General features: G+C 54.7%; 1 protein-coding gene across 2 annotated transcripts in view; it reads right to left on the minus strand.

Moving 5' to 3' along the window:
* GPD1L (glycerol-3-phosphate dehydrogenase 1 like) overlaps nt 1-19162 on the minus strand; it is a 31052-nt gene extending 11890 nt beyond the window's left edge. The window contains exons 1-5 of one of the 2 annotated variants that reach the window (XM_044677850.1): nt 19037-19162; nt 8907-9084; nt 8134-8205; nt 7865-8003; nt 3706-3818 (exon numbers count right to left, since the gene is read on the minus strand). In XM_044677850.1, the coding sequence (XP_044533785.1) occupies nt 3706-3818; nt 7865-8003; nt 8134-8205; nt 8907-9084; nt 19037-19083 (549 nt within the window). In that variant the 5' untranslated portion in view covers nt 19084-19162. Of the gene's footprint in view, nt 1-3705; nt 3819-7864; nt 8004-8133; nt 8275-8906; nt 9085-19036 lie in introns of both variants that reach the window. The other variant, XM_044677849.1, reaches the window with a different exon arrangement.
* Between the last annotated feature and the right edge of the window lie 1372 nt (nt 19163-20534).

A 20534-nucleotide genomic window follows, 5' to 3' on the forward strand; every position in this document is an offset into this window, starting at 1 on the left:
TTTGTGTTCTTTGTGCTCTTATTTTTTTAGTTTTATTTTTATTATCATGCAAAACGCACTTCCATGTTGTTCACTGTTGTAAGAGCAGTCATACCTAACCAAAACCCCAAAGAAAGCCGTAAACACACGGATGTGAAGATGCTCCCCCCATACCCACCCCAACGGGTCTTCCTCAGGAGCCTTCGTGCTCTTAAAACTCAGGAAGGATAGATAGAGCTAGGTGCTGGGACTGGAGTCAGGAAGACTCAAGACACTTCCCAGCTGGGTGACTCTGGTGTGAAGAGTGAATCAAACTTTGTCTATCAATCAGCAATTTTTAAGTTAATCAATCAAAAACTTAAGCACCCCAACTTAACACTAAGTAAGAGTGTTCACAAATCACTTGCTAAAGCAGGTGACAACTCCAGAGGCCACTGTCCTACCCCTGGGCAGTGCTAGGCAAATTGAAAAACTGTAACCGGTTCCCGTAAAGTGGTGGAAGGGACAGGAAGTGACATGGAAAAAAGACCATAAGAAGTCCTGGACTTCCTGTCAAAGGGACTTGGGCTTGACTTTGGACTTCAGCTTCACTTCGAGCTGGGACTTTGGCTCTTCAACTGTTTCTTGGAGGACTGCTCCTGGATCTTCTCCTTTGGACTTTGGTGTTGGAGGACTTTGCCTTGGGTGGGTGAGTAGCTGGCCTTCCTTTCCTGGCTTCTGGAGAAATTGGTTCCTGAGAGACCTTCCTTTCCTGGAGGAGTCTGAGTTAATAGAAACCTTGCTGAGGACACCATTGGACTTCTGGCTGAGAATTACTGGAAAATCCACGTGGGGCAAGGGACGTGGTAAAGCCCTGCCAGGGCTGAGCCCCTCACCAGAGCAGCTCTTAGGGTGATAGGATAGATCATTGATGGGAAAACTACGGTCCGCGGGCCAGATGCAACACCCTGAAATGTTCTATCCGGCTGTGCAACATTATTCCTAATCTGACGAATACAACGAGTAGGATACAATACAATGAAACTTCGAAAGAGTTGCCTTAGAAATAGACTTAATAGATGAGCATTGCCTTTCCTTTGGCCCCCTCTTTAAAAAGTTTGCCCATCACTGGGCTAAATAATTCTCTACCTTCTTCTCCCACTTTCCCATTTTCACTCTTTCTACCTCTTTGTAAATAAAGTTATTAAAGGTCATTTTGACTTTAGTTATAGTATTTTTAAATTGACGACCACAATATTACTATAGAATTCTCATATTAGCATAAAACCTAAATTTTACATTTACACTGGGCAAGTCACTTCACCTGGTTTACCTCAGGTTTCTGTAATAATTAAAATTAAATTAAGAGGTTGCTAGTATCTTTATTTCATCAAAGTAGTATAGTAAAGAGAGGGAAATGTAGGAAAGAGATACAGTTGATTAGCTCACTACCTTATGTGTGTTATGATTAAAAATGATGAGGGCCGAGATCAAAAGGGAGAATAGTATTTTAATAAAAGCCATGCTGATAGAGATAAACTGACCACGCACCTGTAAGAAACCTATTCCAAAATCACCTCAGCCATTTACCTTTCCCTCTCTCCATGCGCTCAGGTAGCTAAAGAGGAAGTTCCAAGTCACTTCCCCCTATTTAAAACAGTCCCTCACCTTGAATGCGTAATCCAAAACAGGAAACCCAGGAAACCCACTGGGACCACGGGAAATGTAGTTTTAAAGACCCCCACAGGTCCACAGAAGTTTGTCAAACACTATATTGAGGTTCAATCCTTCCAAATAGAACCCCAGGTGATTTTAACTAACACATGTGCCATTTGATGGATTGAAGCTCAACACCAATAGGGGCTCCTTCAGGTTCCAAACTCCAGGCAGAAGACCATGAGAGCCTTGGTCTCACCTTTATAAGCAGTTTTCTCCACCCACTAGTTCTTCCGCATCACATCTCAAGAACCAATCATAGTTCCTTAATTTGTCTAGCACCACCCAAGAGGGCCAGTGCTTATGGGATCAGTTTCCCATCTTGTTGATTTCAACTTCCTTTCTCTGAGGGCCTGTCTATCTCTGCATATTTCAATGGAAAAGGACCTCCAGGTCCCTAATGGATTACATCAAGACAAAGTGACATAATGGGGGAAGGAGTTCCCTTCTGTGAGAATGGAATTCCCCTCTCTTTTAATTTAATCAATCAGGGACCTGGAAGTCTTTTGAGATGTACAAGGATATACATGCCCACAGTGAAAGTAAGTTGAAACCAAAGAGACAGGAAATCAATCCCACAAGCACTGCCCCCTTGGGCGGTGCCAGGCAAATTAAGGAACTATGATTGGTTCCTGAGATGTGACGTGGGAGAGCTAATCGGTGGAGAAATTGGCTTATAAAGGCGAGATCAGAGGTCTAGAAAACATTCTAGACCTCTGGCTCTCACACTAGTGGCTCTTACTGAAAAGACATTCAGATTCTGGTGAAGATTGGCATTCAAATTCATATTCACATTCAGAGTGAGATTCAGATTCTGGTGGAGATTCTGAAGGACATACACATTCTGATTCCCATTTGGAAAGGCATTCAGATTCTCTCTCTCTGGCTCTAGCACTGGTGACTCTTGCTGAAAGGACATTCCCTTTGTGATTCCCTTTCAGATAGGCATTCAGACTCTGGTGCTGGTGACTCTTGCTGAAGGGACTCTTGTGGACTTCTGGCAGAAGATTGGAACCCTGTTGGTGGTGAGCTGGATCCCAACAGAACGACACATAGGGTGGTAGGCTAGGCAACTCCCTATCTCTTTTCTACATTTCCCTCTCATTACTATCTCTTCTTCTTTAATATAATAAAGCTACTAAAGTTACTAACAGTCTCATAATTTTGTAAAACATTATTACACTTCCAACATTCCTCATCTGTAAAATGAGCTGGAGAAGGCAATGGCCAACAATTGCAGCATCTTTACCAAGAAAACCCAATAGGGTCATGAGGAGTAGACCCCACTGAAGACAACTGAGCCAAAAAGTAATCCATATCCACAACTGCTCTCTGAGGAGAAAGATCCGCCCTGAGCTTTAAGAGCACGAAGGCTCCTGAGGAAGACCTGTTGGGGTGGGGATGGGGGGTGCATCTTCACATCCATGTGTTTACAGCTTTCTTTGGGGTTTTGGTTAAGTATGACTGCTCTTACAACAGTGAACAACATGGAAGTACATTTTGCATGATAATAAAAATAAAAATAAAAAAATAAGAGCACAAAGAGGAACTGAGGCCTGAAATTTAGCAGCAGATAGTTTAGAGGCTCCCTGGACCACTTGGGAACAGACACTCCAGGGAGCAGGAAGTACCGCTCAATCTCTGAATTCAACCCATTCGGCCTGGACGAGCAGGCTGGCCTTTCTGCCAAGGTAAAACAGAGACCCTAGAGAGAGCCCCATCATGCTCCCTAATCCTGCCAAGGTCCTTCTCTCTGGGCACGCTCACTCCCTCCCTCCAACCACCACCACCCCATGCTAGGAACGGAGCTCTTCCTCGCAGCAGAGAGAAGGCACCCAGTGGGCCCTCGGCTCTGTCAGCAGGGCTGGGTGGGCTCACTATGTTCTTTGAAGCTATTGCTAGCTTTTATACCCCAGACAGCTCAGAGCACGGCCTGATTATGTTTAAGAACCAGAGTTTGATAATCTCAGTGACTGCCTGGCTGCCTGGGTAACAGCCTCTGCCCTCCCCGCGCCTTGCCAGGAGCTTTACCTTGAGCGCACCACACAGCTCGACAGTGTCAGCGTCATCCACGACGGTGATGCGGAAATTTGGGGTCTGGAGGAGTTCCTTGAAGAGAAGCCCATTCTCCAGGACCTTGCTGCCTGTCATGGGGGGCAAAGGGAGAGGAAGCCATGAGGCACCAAGGTGGCTGCTAGCTGCTTTCCTGTGGGTTTGGGTTTAAAATATTTTATTCAAGGATTAAATGCGTTTCCTCTCCCTTCTACCCTCCTTGTAGAAAAGAAAAATGACCTCATGGTCTAACAAACACTTCAAGACTTCTAGAAATCTTTAAGGCATTGTGTTAGTTAAAATCACCTGGGGTTCTATTTGGAAGGATTGAACCTCAATATAGTGTTTGACAAACTTCTGTGGATCTGTGGGGGTCCTTAGAACTACATTTCCCGTGGTCCAACGGGTTTCATGGGTTTCCTGTTTTGGATGACGTATTAAAGGTGAGGGACTGTTTTAAGTAGGGGGTAGTGACTTGGAACTTCCTCTTTAGTTACCTGAGCTCGAGGAGAGAGGAAGATAAATGGCTGAGGTGAGGTTGGAATAGGTTTTTCTTACAGGTGCGTGGTCAGTTTATCTCTATCAGCATGGCTTTTATTAAAATACTATTCTCCCTTTTGATCTCGGCCCTCATCATTTTTAATCATAACAGCATACGGACACTCGGACCTGAGCTCTGGATCTAAAATGGTGGCGAGATGTTCCCTGCCATCCTCTTGCTGAAAGTGAGCCTTGGCTCCGAACAAGCAAGCAAGGCAAAGGCGAGGGCCACTGGGCTGCAGAGTAGGAAGGAGAGGAGGACCAGAGTGGAACCCTGATGCGCCAGACAGCCACAAAGGCAACAGGAGGCGAACGAAATGGACTCCTGTTCGTATGGGACTTGCTGTGTGTGTATATGTGTGTGTGTGTCTGTCTACATATGTGTATTTGTGTCTATGTGCATGTCTGTGTGTGCGTGTGTGCCCCACCAAACCCTGACACACAGCCCCCAGGTAGGTCAGCCCCTGAAGCTGGGCCTCTTGGGTGCAGGGAGCTTGTAGCGAGGGGGAGGAGGGAACAAGGCATCTCCCATATAGGCCCGCACCTGTTGGGTTCTTTCTTTCTTTCTTTTTTTTTTTTTTAAACCCTCATCTTCCGTCTTAGAGTCAATACTGTGCATTGGCTCCAAGGCAGAAGAGTGGTATGGGATAGGCAAGAGGGTCAAGTGACTTGCCCAGGGTCACCCAGCTAGAAAGTATCTGAGGCCAGATTTGAACCCAGGCCCTCCTGTCTCTAGGCCTGGCTCTCAATCCACTGAGCTACCCAGCTGCCCCCACCTGTTGGGTTCTGAAGGAAGTTCTGGATTCTGAGGGCTGGAGGACAGGAGAGAGGATGTGCCAGAGGCAAAGGCTTGGCCATAAGAGCGGGGGAGGCTTGTATCTGGGGCACAGCCAGCGGCTGGCGGGAGACAGAGAGTTGCCCTCCTCCCCAGAGAACACTGGGGTGTTGGAGGCTTTGGGGAGCCCCTGAGAAAACAGTCAAGGACTGCAGGCTCCTGAATGTGTTTGGAAATAGTGAGCGGGTGCACAAGTGCACAGAGGCCCTCCCGGAGGGGGCAGCCATGGCTGACGCTCGCCCGATGCTTGCTGGAGAGCCACTCTGGTGCAATCAGAACGCAGGGCTGTTCCTCCCCCAGTTTTAGTCTGGACAGTCAAGGGAGTCGCAGGCCAGGGATGATGCCCAGCAGGCAGTGAGCATTCTTCTGGCCCGGCGCTCTCTGGCAGGCTCTTTTTGGACCAAACCAGAGCTCCTGGGGCCACCCCCCTCCCTGTTCGCCTCCTCTCTTCTGCTGCACCCCCAGGGCTCAGCTCTGGGGGTCTTCGTGCCCCCAGTGGGGTTCACCCTGTCTGCAGGCTGTGAAGTGTCCGATGCTGGATTTGAACTTCTGAAAATGAGTCCTCCGGCCCAGCCGGGCTCTCTCTGTCCTGCAGGGGGCATAAACAACATCTACAAAGAAAAGTCACATTCAGGTAGTTTCTGGAGCCGTGGCAGCCGCTGCCTGGGCTCAGGAGGGAGCAATCCAAATGGGCTTCCTCGAGGCAATCCCAGGGCGACGGCTGTACCTCCATCCGCTGAGCCCTGGGGGTGCTTTCCAGGACACAAGGGGCTTCCTGGGAGGCGACTCTCCGATCCCCATTTCACAGAAGAGAAAAAGAGAAAACCAAGGCTGCCGGAGGGTGCCGGAGCCGCCGCCGGACTCCTTCAAGCCCCAGCTCAGGCTTTTCTTCCGCAGCCGCGCTTTCTGTTGGGATTCATCTTCTTTCTGTCTAGGTGGGTCCAGCAGAAGCTCGTCCGGGGCTCTGGGCTCTGCGGCACGTCGCTTGCCCCAGCCAGGTGTGCAGTGAACACCTCCGGAGGCAGGCCGTGGCCATGTGTGCCCAGAGGGCCATCAGATGGCAAAGGCTGGCACAGCTGCCATCGCCCGGCCTGAGCTGCTGGGCACCCACCACAGTCCTGATTCCCTTTTGTTTTTTTTACAGGGGGGTCACGTACCCTAAAGGTTCCAGTGAACCCCAAAAAGAAAGTTCGGAGCTGGGACAGTGTCGTGGGTGCAGACGGGGGTACTGCCGGCCACCAGACCACCCACCCGCAACGGGAAGTGGCCTCCGGAGCATCCAAACCCAACACCCAGAGTGGAGAAAAGGGGCATTTGGGGAGAGGACACAGGGAGAACCAGAACCAGAACTGCAGAACTCGGAGCCCAAATGCTGAGAAAGAACCGGAGGAACCCTCCAGGAATTCTCAAAGAAGAAAACCAGTGACAACGCAAAGAGCAGCAAAGCCAAAGAGCACCACGAGTGGGTGGGTGGCCAGCGGCTCCCCCAAACCATCCCAAAGCAGCCACAAGGCCGCCGGGCTGGGCCCACATAACCACAGTCCAGAAGGTCACGTGATTCGTCAGAGGCAGCTCGCGTGTCCCTGAAGGAGACTTTTGTTAAAATGGTAAAAGTTACCGCCACCAGCCAAGCACCCGAGTGACCTGCAGCGGGCAGTGCCCACTGCCTCTGCGCCACCATCGGGGCAGCCAGGACGGCCGGAGTCCCAGCTCTAGACTGATGACAAGAAAAGGAAATCGAGATAAGAGGCTGCGGCCAAGAGGAGGAGGAGGAGCCTTCCTCTTCCTCTGTGCTGGGAGGAAGCTGCCATTATGATTGTCCCATTGTACAGATGAGGAAATGGGGGCAGGTGGAGGCTAAGCTCCTTGCCTAGAGTCTTGCAGCTCGTGTTTGGGGCTGGATTGGAACCCAGAACCACCCGCGGGAACTGCCTTGTGGAAAAAACCAAAGTCTCCTCTTCAGCCGCCGATCGGATGACTCAGAAAAGAGCTGCGGATACTCCTAAGAAATGAAGTGCTGGGCAGCGGGTGGCTCGGGGGACATGAAGAGACATGGTGGCCGAGGTCCCGGGTTCCAGTGTAGCTTCACTGTCTGGCCCTGCCCCGACATGCGGGTGACTCTGCCATGGGCTCGTCTTCTCTTTCCTTTCTCAGACTCCAAACCTTCTTCCCGGGACTCTATCTGCATCCTCCGGTCTGGGAGGCTCCGGCCTCAGACGGGACGAGGCGCCGAGGGCCGCACCGTGAGGACGGCTGCCCCCCACTTTACAGGTGAGGAAACAGTGGCTCGGATCACTTACCTGTGCAGGAGCAAGTCCTGGGGACCCTCTCGAGCGAGCCCTGCCACCTCCAGGTCTCCAGGGAGATCGCAGGCTTAGGGCTGGACCGGACAGCAGAGGTCACTGAGGGCCTCCTCCCCCCCACGGATAAAGAAACTGAGGCCCAGGTGGGAGCTGACTTGCCCAGCTTGCAAAGACAACAGCTAACTGGAGGTGGGATTTGAACTCAAGGCCTCTGACTCCAGGCCCCCTTTCTGACCCTCTCCCATGACCCCCCCCCAGAAAGGGGCTTTCTAAAATCCTCTTCTGCAGGGGTCTTTGAATGCCCCCCATCCACCTGCCTGGCACAGCCCCAGCACTTTGTGGCGCTTCCCAAACACTTGTAGAACTGAACTTGTTTGCCCGAGGGCAGCTCATTTGAAGTGGAGGGACTCGAACCCGTGTCTTTCCCAGCCCCGCCCCCCGCCCCGGCCCCCGGCCTCACCGATGGTGGTCTCGCAGAACTTCTCCGCAGCCACCTCATTGGCAATGTTGGCGCCCATCAGCACGCTGATGTCGATGCCCATCTTCTCCCGGATGATGTCCGAGATGAGCCTCAGCCCGTCGGGGCCCTCATCGATGCCCTGCAAGGGGTGGGCAGGTCAGGGCCGGGCAGCACAGGCGGGGAGAGGGGGGCGGGGCGGCACAGGCAAGGCGGGGAGAGGTGGGGGCGAGGCGGGGCGGCACAGACGGGCCCCAGGGGGCGTGGCCTACCTTGATGAGGGTGATGCCCAGCGCCCGCTTGGGCACCTGCCCTGTGATCTCGTCACAGATCCGGTGGATGAACTGGTGTGGGATCACGAACACCAGCAGGTCCGCATCACCCACGGCGTCACTGAGGCTCGGGACCGCGATCTGCACAAGTGAAGGGAGAGGAACTGTGGGGAGCCCATCCGGTCCCCCCATTTTAGACTCCACTCTGCTGGGGTCACAGAGAAGAAGCCACAAAGACCAGAGACGACGGGGCTCAGCCGGGAAAGCCGAGTTCAAATCCAGCCTCAGACATTTGTCAGTCACCTGAGGGGAGTGGCGAGCAGGGCAGCACCCAGGCCCAGGAGCAAATGAAATAATGCTTCTAGAGTGCTTTGGAGAGGCCAGCAGGTACTGGAGGCCAAGGCCCCAAGACTCCATTTTACAGAGGAAGAAACTGAGTCACTTGATTGTCCTGGTCAGGTCCTGCTTCTAAGCACTGGGGTTGGGATTTGAACTGGGGTTCCTTGGGCCGCACGGCCTGTCTCTGCTCCACCCTCCATGCTTCAGATTCCTAAACCTGTGTGGATGACGCCACAGGCACCACCATCGCTGCTTGGCCGACAAGGACCAGAGACCCCTGTGGACTTGCCTGGGGTCACACGGCAGCCGAGGCCCAGAACTCCAAAGCTCTTTATCGAGACAGGAGCGCCCCTGCTGGCACCACCCTGGCAGCCTCCCCTCCCTGCCAGGGCTGAGGGCGCTGCCCCCCACGGGGAGGCAAGCACCAGGCGTACCACGTTCTCGGGCAGCTTGTGTCCGGGGAGGTACTTCACGTTCTCGTGATCGTTATTGATGATGTCCGTCAGCTTCCGGCCGTTCACCGTCTCCTCGAAGACCCACATCTTAACCAGCGGCGAGAACTTCTGGTGCTTCTTGACGTTGTTGCCGATGATCTTGGCCACAGCCGAGCCCCTGCGGACAAAGCCCAAACGACCCCCAAGTCAAGGTCCGGTCCTAGCCCAAAAGCCAGCTGAGCCTGGGGGGACCCCCGGGCACGTGGGACGCTCCCACAAGGCAGCCTTGGGTGGCGCCACTGCCGGGACAATCCCAGATGTCCGGAGGCTCTTGGACCAGAACAAGAGCGCTCGAGGCTCCAGTTCAGCATTTACCAAACACCTCCGGTGCCTGGGCCTAGAGGCCTCTCAGGGCAGGGCCTTCTCTGGGCCTCGGAGGCTCTGACCGTGTGGCTTTACATCTCGGGGCTCCCCAGGCCAGCTCCCCGTCAGGTCTCTGCACTGGATGCATTTACAGAGGACGTGCTGGGGGGGGGGGGTGAAGGGGGGGAGGTGTAGCTGGGTAGCTCAGTGAATGGAGTCAGGCCTAGAGACGGGAAGTCCTAGGTTCAAATCTGGCCTCAGACACTTCCCAGCTGTGTGACCCTGGGCAAGTCACTTGTTCCCCATTGCCTACCCTTACCACTCTTCTACCTTGGGGCCAATACACAGTATTGACTCCAAGACAGAAGGTGAGGGTTTAAAAAAAATTTTTTTTCTTTTTTAAATATAAAGAGGAGCGCCAGATGGGCTGAGAGGCGCCGGGACCTCACGAAGGGGACGAATGCCAGTCTGAGGAGCCAAGAATACGAGGCCTGAACGGCTCCGCAGAGGGCGCAGGACAAGCGTCGACAAGGGCTTTACATGCCTGGACGAAGGTCTTTATTTTATTCAGAACTGATGAGGAGGCAGAGGCTGCCCAGCTCCCAAACGAGGAGGAGAGGCCGGCTTTCCCAGGCGTCCAGGCCGCTCTGGGCTCCCTGACACCCACAATTTCAGGAATTCGTGCTCTTCTCTCCCCATTGAACGCATAAGAAGGAGCCCTGCGGCGGGTCATCGGCAGAGGTTGGCTTCAAACCCGGCCCTGCTCTGTCACCTCCCGACAATGAGGACACACCCACAGGCCTGGATGGACATGGCGAGTGGATGACAAGCTGAGCTCAGAGCTGGACAACAGGAGGCCCAGAGGCCAGATGGCTCTGGGACACTGCCTGTGTGGCAGGGTGGCATGGAGGGCCACCTTGGGGGGGGGGGCCAAGGTCAGGACCCCCCCCTCCTAGGAAAGCTGAGGCTGGTGGATCCCCAGAGTCCTGAGGACAGGGGGTGAAAGGCCTGGTACGGAATCGGGGGGTGGGAGGGGAAGTCACTATGGGCAGCCCATGGCCTCTGCTGGGCCCCACTCAATGCCAAGAGACTGAATGGCAGCCCCAATGCCTCCCTTTCCCACCAGCTCCTCACACCCGTGTCCCTCCCCAGAAAAACCCTGAGCCCCCTCCCCTTCTTCCACCTCTGTTGGGACGGAAGATAACAACTCTATGCCTCAGGAGATGGGGACCTCCAGGCTTCTGTTCCATAGCACAGTACTTGGCACACAGGGAACATTATCATTCCTTCTTTCCCTGGAGTCTGTGGGAGGAATGGATAAGCCTAGGACAATGGGCCAGGCTTTGACTGGCTGCCATTGGTCATCCCAAAAGAAGGGAATCTGGGGATCAATAGGGTGGGGGGTCTGAGGGAGAGAAGCAGGACTAGGCCAGGGCAGGGGGTGGTGTTGGGGGTTTGCTGCAATCGCAGACAAGCCCCAACCCTGCATATGCCGGCCTGACCAAGAAAGGCAACCACCCCAAGGGGTCTAAACTCATCTTCCTCTTTCCCATGCTCAGCCAGAGGATAAACAGAAGCCTCCCCCCCCCCCCCCATGTACTAGGCACTGAACTAACCGTACAAAGAAGAACCAGAGCTGGCAGAATGGGATAGCCCCAAGGAGTGGAGCAGAGCAGGGAATGGCTGGGAGGGGAGTGCCAAGGCCAAGGCCAAGCTGGCACCACCAGGGGACATTTGAGGCCCTTTATACAAGCATGTTCCAACTCTGGGCCAGCACTGGCCTAGGCCCTAGGAAAGTAGCCTTGCCCTTTAGTGGGGGGCCCAAGGCAAATACTGACTGAATTCTTGGGTCATATTCTACAAGAAACTAAAGCTGAACTCTCCACAGCCTGTATTGGGGGCAATGAGTGTTAAGCCACCAGCCTGAGGTTACACTCATAGGGGAGGCAGGATCTGAACCCAGGTCTTCCTAACTCCAAGGCCGGCCCTCTGTCCACAAGGCCAGGGGCATCAAACAGGCCCACAACATTCCTGAGGATGAGTCTGAACTGGATTAAAATGGAGCTCCAACCAGATTTTTTTTTTAAACCCTTGTACTTTGGTGTATTGTCTCATAGGTGGAAGATTGGTAAGGGTGGGCAACGGGGGTCAAGTGACTTGCCCAGGGTCACACAGCTGGGAAGTGGCTGAGGCCGGGTTTGAACCCAGGACCTCCCATCTCTAGGTCTGGCTCTCAATCCACTGAGCTACCCAGCTGCCCCACCAATCAAATTTTAAGGTGTTGATGTAGTGAGGAAATTCATAAACATGGTTTCCTGAGTCCACCGATGGTGCACAAGGACACTTGTGTGCAGTTTAGGGGTGCTCGGTCCTACTGCAGTTTGACCCGCGGTCCCTCCGGTCTGCGTGAGCCTCGCAAGATGGGGGCGCATGTAGCACCAAGAGCCGCAGCAAAGGCAAGGGGAGCCTGGTGAGGGGAGCTGCCAAGAGGAGCCAACTGACTGCTCTGGGGGAAATCCAGATGTGTCATCGAGTTGGACTTCAGGAGAAACAGTGGAATCCAACCACACTGCCCTCAGGGCACACAGCCACTCCTACACCTCCATAGCCTGGCCCTGCCATCTCTGCCGGCCCAACTATGATTCTCGTCAGCTCTCTGTCCAGCAGTCTATCAAAGGATATTCTTTGTTGTTTAACTCTTACATTCTGTGTCTTAGAATCGATTTAAGTATTGGTCCCAAGGCAGAAGAGTGGTGAAGACAAAGCAACGGGGGAGTTAAGTGACTTGTACAGGGTCACCCACCTAGGAAGTGTCTCAGGGCAGAACTGAACCCAGGACCTCTAGACTTGGCTCTCTATCCACTGAGCCACCTTGGCTGCCCCAAGAGATTCTCTTTAAACTATTTCTTCGCACCTACCTATATTATATCATATGTGTGTGTAACACTATAGAAATAATTATATACACACACGCACACAGTTATCTGTCCATTCATCCAACCACCCACCCACCTACCCATCCATCCATCCATCCAAAGAGAGCGCCTCCTGTCCTCCTATAGAGTAAGTCCCCAGAAGGCAAGGACAAGGCCTTCTTTCTCTTCTGGAAGACCAGAGTCGATCAGCTTAACAACAGCCCTCAATGCTGACACTCGGTCACAGGCCCTAAACAATGCCGACTGGCACTTGACCAAGTCCCAGGGAGGTCAGGAGATGGCCTGGACACCTGGAACCCCATCAAAGCCCCCAGTTACACCTCAGGCTGTAATCACAAGGATTTACTCTGGAACCAAAGTGGCTAAGAGAGAAGGCAAGGGGAGCCATCAGCTCTCAAAGGCCTGGGGTCTGAGGGCCCCACTGGTCCTGCAGGACATACACTGGACACTCGTAATATTCCTTTCTTCCTTCTCCCACAGCTGTCAGGAACTTGCAGGGTCCTTTAGAGAGAGGAACAGGAATTCACTCAACGGTCTCCAGCATCTGCTTCAAGACTTCCTAGAAAAAGAGTCTCTCTCTCTGTCTCTGTCTCTGTCTCTCTTCTTCTTACTCTGGCCCTGAGGCTCATCTCCCCAGTGTGGGCCCCCCAAGGCCTGATCTGCCCAGACTAGACAAGCCTGGCTCTACCACCCAATCCTGGGGCTTGGATATGCTCGGAATTATGGCTCCAGGGCCAGATGGGGCAGGCCTGGCCCAACCTGGGAGGGGACCCTCCCCCAACACTTTCCGCGCCTTAAAGAGATTAGCAGGTCCAGAATCACCCATGCTGGGTGCTGCCCCAAAGGCAATCCCTAATGAAGAGTTTCCAGCCAGGAGCACCCATGGAGGGTGAGGAGGATGTGGAGGATGAGCTATGGACTGAGGCCATTCTGAGAGCACAGTTGGGGCCAGGACATGATGGTCCAGTCAGGCCGGAAGAACAAGGCGCAAAGGAAGGGCATGATGGAGACAAGGCTCAAGGGAGGCTCTGAGATCCTAGAAACAAAGTGGGGAGGGCCTTTTGGAGAAGAATAAAGTCAGGGCAGGGCACTCAGGTGACTTGTTCAAGGCTGTGTGGGGAGATCACCAGCACCTGGTCCTCAGGACGCCTTTCCCGGGCCAGGGAGATGGCGAGAACACATGGGGACCCAGGCGGGTCTGTGCAGAATACGCTCTGTCCAGCAGCATCAAGAAGGAAGAAGGGGTACAGAGAGGCTGATGAGCCAGCAAGAGATGAAGAGGGGCAGACAGACAGCTCAGTGGGTGGAGAACCAGGTCCTGAGATGGGAGGTCCTGGGTTCAAATCCGGCCTCACACAATTCCCAGCTACATGACCCTGGAGCAAGTCACTTAACTCCAACTTCCCAGCCCTTATGGCTTTTCTGCCTCAAAACCAAGATTCTTAGGATTGATGCTAAGACAAGGTAGGGATAAAGAATTAAAAGGTCTGGAAAGCCCCCCTGCTTCAGCCAAGGCAGAGCGGGGAGAGCCTAGTGACTAATTCATGCCCTAATCAAAGACATAGATCTGAACCAGGGCTCCCCTGGCCTGCCCCAATGGCCCTCCTGGTGGTACTTCTGGACAGCATCTCTGGGCCCCAATTCTGGCTGGCTCGGGCCTCAGGGTGGGGAGGCCATCTTTTCTACCCAGACCAATGGGGTCACCTGTAAGCCTTGGTTTAGTCATGGAGACCAGAGCAGGCCCCATTCTGAGGGCCGCCGGACCCTGGCTCAGGCTTTCGAGAGCAGGCAGACTGACAGACTCTCTCCCTGTCTCAGAACCACAGACATTTCAGATCAGGCAAGTCTGCAGATATTGTCCAGCACATAGTGAGCACTTAATGCATACTTTCCCCTTCTCGGCCTGGTGCTCTGAGCTCCCAAGCCGGTGACCTGAAATTGGGCTCTTCCCTGGTTGCCCCTACAAGTGGAGACTGTTCTCCACATCATTAGCACCTGAGACTGTGGCCTGGGGGAGTCTGGGGGCCTGGATTCAAGTCCCAGCTTGGCCACTCAAAGCAGCGTGACTAGACAAGTCACTTCCCTTTCCTGGGCCTCGTCTGAAAAAGAGAGAAGGTAGATGAGATGACCTGGAAAATCCCTCCAGTTCCAAATCAGGGGTGGGTGGTGGGTCCCCTATTTGTTTTGTCTGCAGCTTCCATTCCTCCACTTATTCAGCAGCTAAGAAGGTGCACCGAGGCCTCCCGTCAGGCCCTAACTCTGTTTTCCAGCTGAGCCTGGAGAAGCCGGGGTCACCCTCACCCCAGGGGGAGGCAGCCAGAAGGAATGATGAGGACTGCACTGACATGCCGCCTCCCCCACGGAGGGCTGTGTGAGAGCCAGAGAGGAATCCTGGTCCCGGTCCAAGGCCTTGTGGCAGGCCGCACCCCCGGATTCCTGAACAGAACAATGTCCTTGAGAGGTCTGGAAGTCGACACACAGCAAGTGCTTCATAAACACTGGGCTCGAAGCTACAAGGGAGCAGATCTGGCTTCAGATCTGTCCAACCATGGCGGGGGCAGCCTTAAAAGGGGGGAGATCTCCATCCCTGAAGGCCCCTCCTGCTTTCACGGACGGCTGGGCTTTGTGGTACTTGGGGAGGCTTGAATCACTGACAGGACCAGGGTTTTGGGTATACAGATTGGGCTGTGACGGAACCGAACCTTCCTCAATGCTTCCCAGACTAGAGGTCCGCAGCAGTGCAGCTTTTGAGCCAAAAGAGATCTCCTTCCTAGTCAAGCCCCTCATTTTACGGATGGGGAAACTGAGGCTCAGTCAGGATTTGAACCCAGGTCCACTGACCTCCAGCCCAGGGCTCTTTCTACTAGGCCTTGTCGTCTGGATAAGTCTGGCAAGATCAAACCCCCGCGTTCTGGCTCTTCGGGGATGGATGGAGTTCAAGGATCCTGCGCCCCTTCCAGGTGACCCCTGGGGGTGATTCCCCCAATTGCCCCTTCAATCACTCGAGCTATTGGGGCAGAGGGGGGAAATTATGGCTTTAATTAAGCTCAAACAAGACATTCCAGGGTGTCTCTCCCCCAGAGTCATCCCAGGGTCCAAAGGACTCCCAAACCAGCCCTGTCGCCGCGCCGTGTCCTCTGCTGGAATTGGGGAATCTGGACAGCAGCACTGTAGACCCCATGGGGGTACCAGGGCCAGTCCTGGGGCGGGGGGGGGGGGGTGTAAGGAGTGGAGACACTTCCCAGCCTTCTTGGGGTCTGCTGGCCAGGCTCCTGAACAGGGCTCCCCAACAGCCCACGTGCCCCCTCCTTAGGAAGGCAGAGGAGAGACGACGGATTGATTTTGTAGCTCATTCTTGTTAGCGATGAATGAGGTTGGTTTGTTATTGCTATTAATAATCCAATTTCCCTTTAAAGGATAGCGCGCTTGGCGATACGGCCAGAGCAGACGTTCCCCGGAGCCGCACTCACTCCCACCCCATACTGCCAGCCGATCCCCTGTAAGGCCCTCCTGGCTGCCCGCCCCGAGCACTGCCATCAGGTCTCGTCCAGCCTTCTTCGGGCTCTCCCTCCTGGTCCCCCCCAGACCTTGGTGCCGGCCCTCTGCACGCAGGAGCTGCTGGTGGAGATGGAAAGCGATGGGGAGGAGGAGCCGGCCGAGGGTCCTGGATTCAGGCCGCCATCTCCTGGCTAGCTTCTCTGGTCTCTCCTCCACACGATGCTGGGTGGCGGGAAGGGGGCGTCTGCGGTGTCCTCGTCCTCTCCTGCCTTCCTCAGCAGGCCCTCCAGAATATCTGATCGCAGCTCCCCGGACTCGCTCCCCAGCCTAATAAAGGCTTCCTGCCTGTCTGCCAGAACAGTGGGAGCATACATATGGGGGGGGGGGGGGTCCCACCCCCTCCTCTCCTCCCAGCTCAGGCTTCAAAGTGGCTTTTGTTTCTTCCTTTGGTTCCGGCTCCCTCCCTTCCCTCTGCCAGCTGGGCCTGCGTCCAGCTCGCTCGCTCCCTCCCTCCCTCTAAGCTGCTCCGGCCTAGGAAACCAGACAACAAGAGCTGACCGCCGGGGAAGACTCCAGGATTCCCATTTTACAGATAGGGAAACAGGCTCGGCACATGCCCAAGAAGTACTCCTGCAGCACCTGCGGGGCCAGGCACAGTGCCAAGCATTATTCAGCGAGCGACTCTCCCATCCGACCCTCCCAAGAACTGGAGGAGGTGGATGCCACGATCGTCCCCGTGTCAAGTGACTGGCCCAGGGTCACCTCACCAGCACCACCAGCTTCCTCAGGCACTCAACCTGGGGTTAATGGGGAACCTTAAGATTTTGCTTCCATTCCTGATAGCGCTGGCAACAGAGGCAAGTTCCTTCTTAGTCCTATTTTATGTGATTAAAAAGATTCTTCTGAGGAGTCTGTGAGAAGGCCACAGGGGAGGAATCTCTACCCTTGAGACGGAGGGATCTCTCTCCTTTTTAAACCAGGTTGACTCAGTCACTTGTTTTGTCCAACAGTGCATGTTTGTGACAAGGGTTTTGTTTTTCTTTTTTTCCCCATGAGAGTGAAGAGAAAAAAATAAGATTTTTAAGTGGAAAAAAAAAAGTATTTGTCAAAGGAACAGCTCCGTAGAGAAGGGCTTATTGAACTGCAGAATGTAAAAAATAAGAATTAACCCTAGAGACAGTCAGAGTAGTCCATGGGGCTTCCCTGTTCCTCCCATAGGCGCTTCCTTTCCTTTCTTCTGGGGGGTTGGGGGAGTGCCTCCCTCGGGATCGATGTGGCCCTGGAGCAAGGCTGGGAAGGCAGTCATGGTGCCCCGGGCGCTGGCTCCGTCTCCCTGGGCACCCCGCGTGCTGCCTCGGTCTCTCTGAGCACCCGGCGCACTGCCTGTTGCTAGAGGCCCATCTCTAGGAGAAAAGCTCCCAGGCTGCGCTACTCTCCCAACCAGGGTTGAGGCACCATTTATAGAAGCATCCGTAATGCTGGAAGGAATAGGAAAAATGACTGCAAGGCCAGGCAAGGGCGTCCTCTTGCGAAACCTTGTGGGGGGCCTCCAGAGCACTCTGACCTCCGTGCTAGCCCTCTTGTCCACTCGGAATACTGACATCTGTCCTCCGGAGCCCGTCCTGACCCTGGGCGGCCCTTCAGAACATCTTGGAAGGAAGCTGGGAAGCTGGCTCTGGTGCCGGTTCTCCATAGCTCCGATCCTCAAGCCAGGGGCTCCTCCGCAGACCGGGGGGAGGAGAAGGGGGGCCTGGCCAGGTCCTGCTCTCTGTCTTCCTCAGTTCCTCAGCTGAAAAGGGGTGTGCACGCACCCAACTCACCACAGGAGGCAAACAAGTGCTCCCTACAAGCCCGTGCCAAGAAGCTCGCCCTCGCCCAGCCCAACCCCTTCCTGGGGCTGTGTTTGGCCTAGGCTGGTGCCCAGCCACACGGCCAGCTGCTTCCTGCTCTTCTGAGGGGGCTGATGTCCATGCCAATACGGGGAGCCAACCTTTGAGGCGGGAGACTTCCTGCTGTGTGGCCGTGTCAAAGGGGAGCCCTGGCAGACTCCAGCTGTGGGGACAGTCCCTCCCCGCCTCCGGAGCGCAGAGCTGGAAGGGGCCTGGAGGTCAAGGAGCCCATTTGACAGATGAGGAAACAGAGGCCCAAGGAAGGTTTAGTGACTTGCCCACCAGGCTAATAGTGGCTGACTTCCAGACGGTGCCAGGCAGGGGCCAGACACAAACCCAGAACAATGCCCACACGTGGGCTCCTCAGAGTTCATATGAAGATACAAAGTCATTTCAAGGGGGAGTGGATGTTCCCAACTTGGGGAATTAGAGGGAGGCAAAGCTTCTACTAGTGGGAGGGGAGATGGGAGCCCATGCCAGGTAGGGGGCTACCCTGGGTGGGAGATGACCTCGGGGCCCAGTAGAAGCTACCAAAAGGAGAAGTACTCCACCCCCTCTCTCCAACTCTCAGCAGACCTCTGGGCCAGAGGCAACCTGGGGGAGGGGTTAAGGGAGAAGGAGGGAGACACAGCCTTCCCCCAAGTTCAAGGGCGTCTGGGTGGCAGCAGGTGCCCAGCAGGCAGGAAACATCCAGAAATCTCTTCTTGCAGCAAGGTGCCATGTGGCTGGCAGGGGAGACCCGGGGTGCCCTCAAAGCAGGTCAAAGTGGGCAGAGACCCATCAGCAAAGTGCGGCTTTGGGCTGCTCCGTGGGGCTCTGTCACCTTCCTGAGTGGGGGCTCCCCTGGGCTCCTGACAGGAGTCCCAGCACCCTTGGGTACGCATCTACCGCCTGAGCTCAGTGGTGGTGGTGGTGGGGAATGTCAGCGGATGCAGGGCCCAAGCCCCCCCAATCCCGTGCCTGGGGGCGGGGAGGCGGACAGGCTGCCTGAGCCAGCCAGCACCCCGGGGCTCCGCAGGTCCTCCCCTCTACTGCATCTCATCTCAAGGGCTCTCAGCGGGGGTAGAAGCACCTGGGCAGGAGCGCTTCCCCCCACCCCCACCCCGCACCCAGGGGGCCGCACCCTCCAAACCCCCAGCCCCACGGTGCTCACCCATAATGCTGGGCGGAGGTGGGGACGGGCTGGGAATGAACCTTCCCCAAAGCCCGGGGGCTGGGCAGGGAGGGCCAGACAGCTCAGGGCCCCGGGCAGGAGCTGCACGAGCCTGAGGCGCATCTGGGCGTGTGGGAGCAGCTCGCGTGGGGCCCTGTAACTGACGCCCCCAGCCGGGGAGGGCACCCCCCCCCCTCCGCCGTCTCCTTCTTCCCTACCCCGGTCCCAGGCCCTCAGCCATGCTCCCAGGGCGGGGTGGGGATTTGAGGGGCCTGCCGCGCTCCCCCTCACCAGTTTCCGGAGCCCACGATGCACACTTTCAGGGGCGCGGATGCCATGACCGCGAATCTGGAGAAGGCGGCGACAGCGGATCCAGCTCCAGCACCCACGGGCCGCAGCAGCAGCAGCAGCTGCTGGGCCCAGGCCCAGCCCCCGCCCCAAACCGCCAGTCTCCCGTTCCGACGGGGCTGCCGCCCTTGCCAGTTCGCCCGCCCAATGCCACGCCAGCGCGCTCCGCTCCGCCCCGCCCCGCGGCGCCCCATTGGCTACTGGGACTTGTAGTTCTCGTCCTTTCGTCCCCACCACAAGGCAGCTGCAAATCTGGAAGAAGAGAGAGCGGGGACTGGAGAGGAGGGGAAGAGGCGGAGCCCAGGAAGGGAGGCTCTAGTGACGTGAGCAGCACCACCACCATCAATAATAATAAAGTTAATAATAACAAATTAGCATTGAGGGCAGACCGAGAACCAGGCCCGGGGTTCAAATGTAGCCTCCGACACTTACTAGTTGTGAGACTCTAGTCAATGTCTCTTAACCCCCCAATGCTGGCCCTTTGGGCTCTTCTGCCTTAGAACTGACCCTGCGACGGAAGGCGAGGGCTCCAGAAGAGAAAGAAAGCGGGAATAAACAGTAACTCATTTAAATACCAATGATAAACCCATTACATGCTAACATAACATTTTTAATGAAAAATAACGATTAAGAAGAGCAATGGCATTGTTTTCCTTTTTAAATTCAATTTTATTTTCTCCCTCCCTGCCCTCCTGTGGAGACTGCAAGAAAGAACGGGACCTTACAAATAGGGCTGGTCATGCGTGTTTTGCCCAGTTTTGAAAATCTCTTTAATGTCTCCTAAATCTCTAATGGTAGAAGCTGGATTAATGGAAGAAGCTGGAGTCTCCTATTAGCCAAATTATATTAAGAAAGAAAGTCTGGCCTCACCCAGATACCGAGTTTAATGGGCAAGTGGCATAACATTATGAAAAGTTTTAGGGGGCAGCTGGGTGGCTTAGTGGAATGAGAGCCAGGCCTGGAGAAGGAACATCTTGGGTTCAAAAGTGGCCTCACTTTCCTAGCTGTGTTACCCTGGGCAAGTCACTTAACCCCCATTGCATAGCTCTTTCCACTCTTCTGCCTTGGAATCAATACACTTATTGATCCTAAGATGGAAGGTAAGGGTTTAAAAAAAAGTAGCTTCAGCCTGAAAGGGTCTTAGAGCCCCCAAGGGTCCAAGGTCCCAAAGCCCACCCTCCGAGGGCTCCTGATCCAGTCCAAGCTCATCATTTTAACAAATGAGGAAGGTGTTACAGAGCAGTAATCTGCCCAAAGTGACACAAGTACTCACTACCCAGGGTCAGAAAGTGAATCTAGGTTTTCTGAATTCAAGTCCAGGTAAATAGGAAAAAAGGGTAGAGGCAGGGTGCGGGGAGGAAAGGAAGGAGAGAAGGAGAGAGAGAGAGAGAGAGAGAGAGAGAGAGAGAGAGAGAGAGAGAGAGAGAGAGAGGGAGAGGAA

This window comes from Gracilinanus agilis, chromosome 5 (assembly GCF_016433145.1).
Source record: "Gracilinanus agilis isolate LMUSP501 chromosome 5, AgileGrace, whole genome shotgun sequence".
NCBI lineage: Eukaryota > Metazoa > Chordata > Mammalia > Didelphimorphia > Didelphidae > Gracilinanus > Gracilinanus agilis.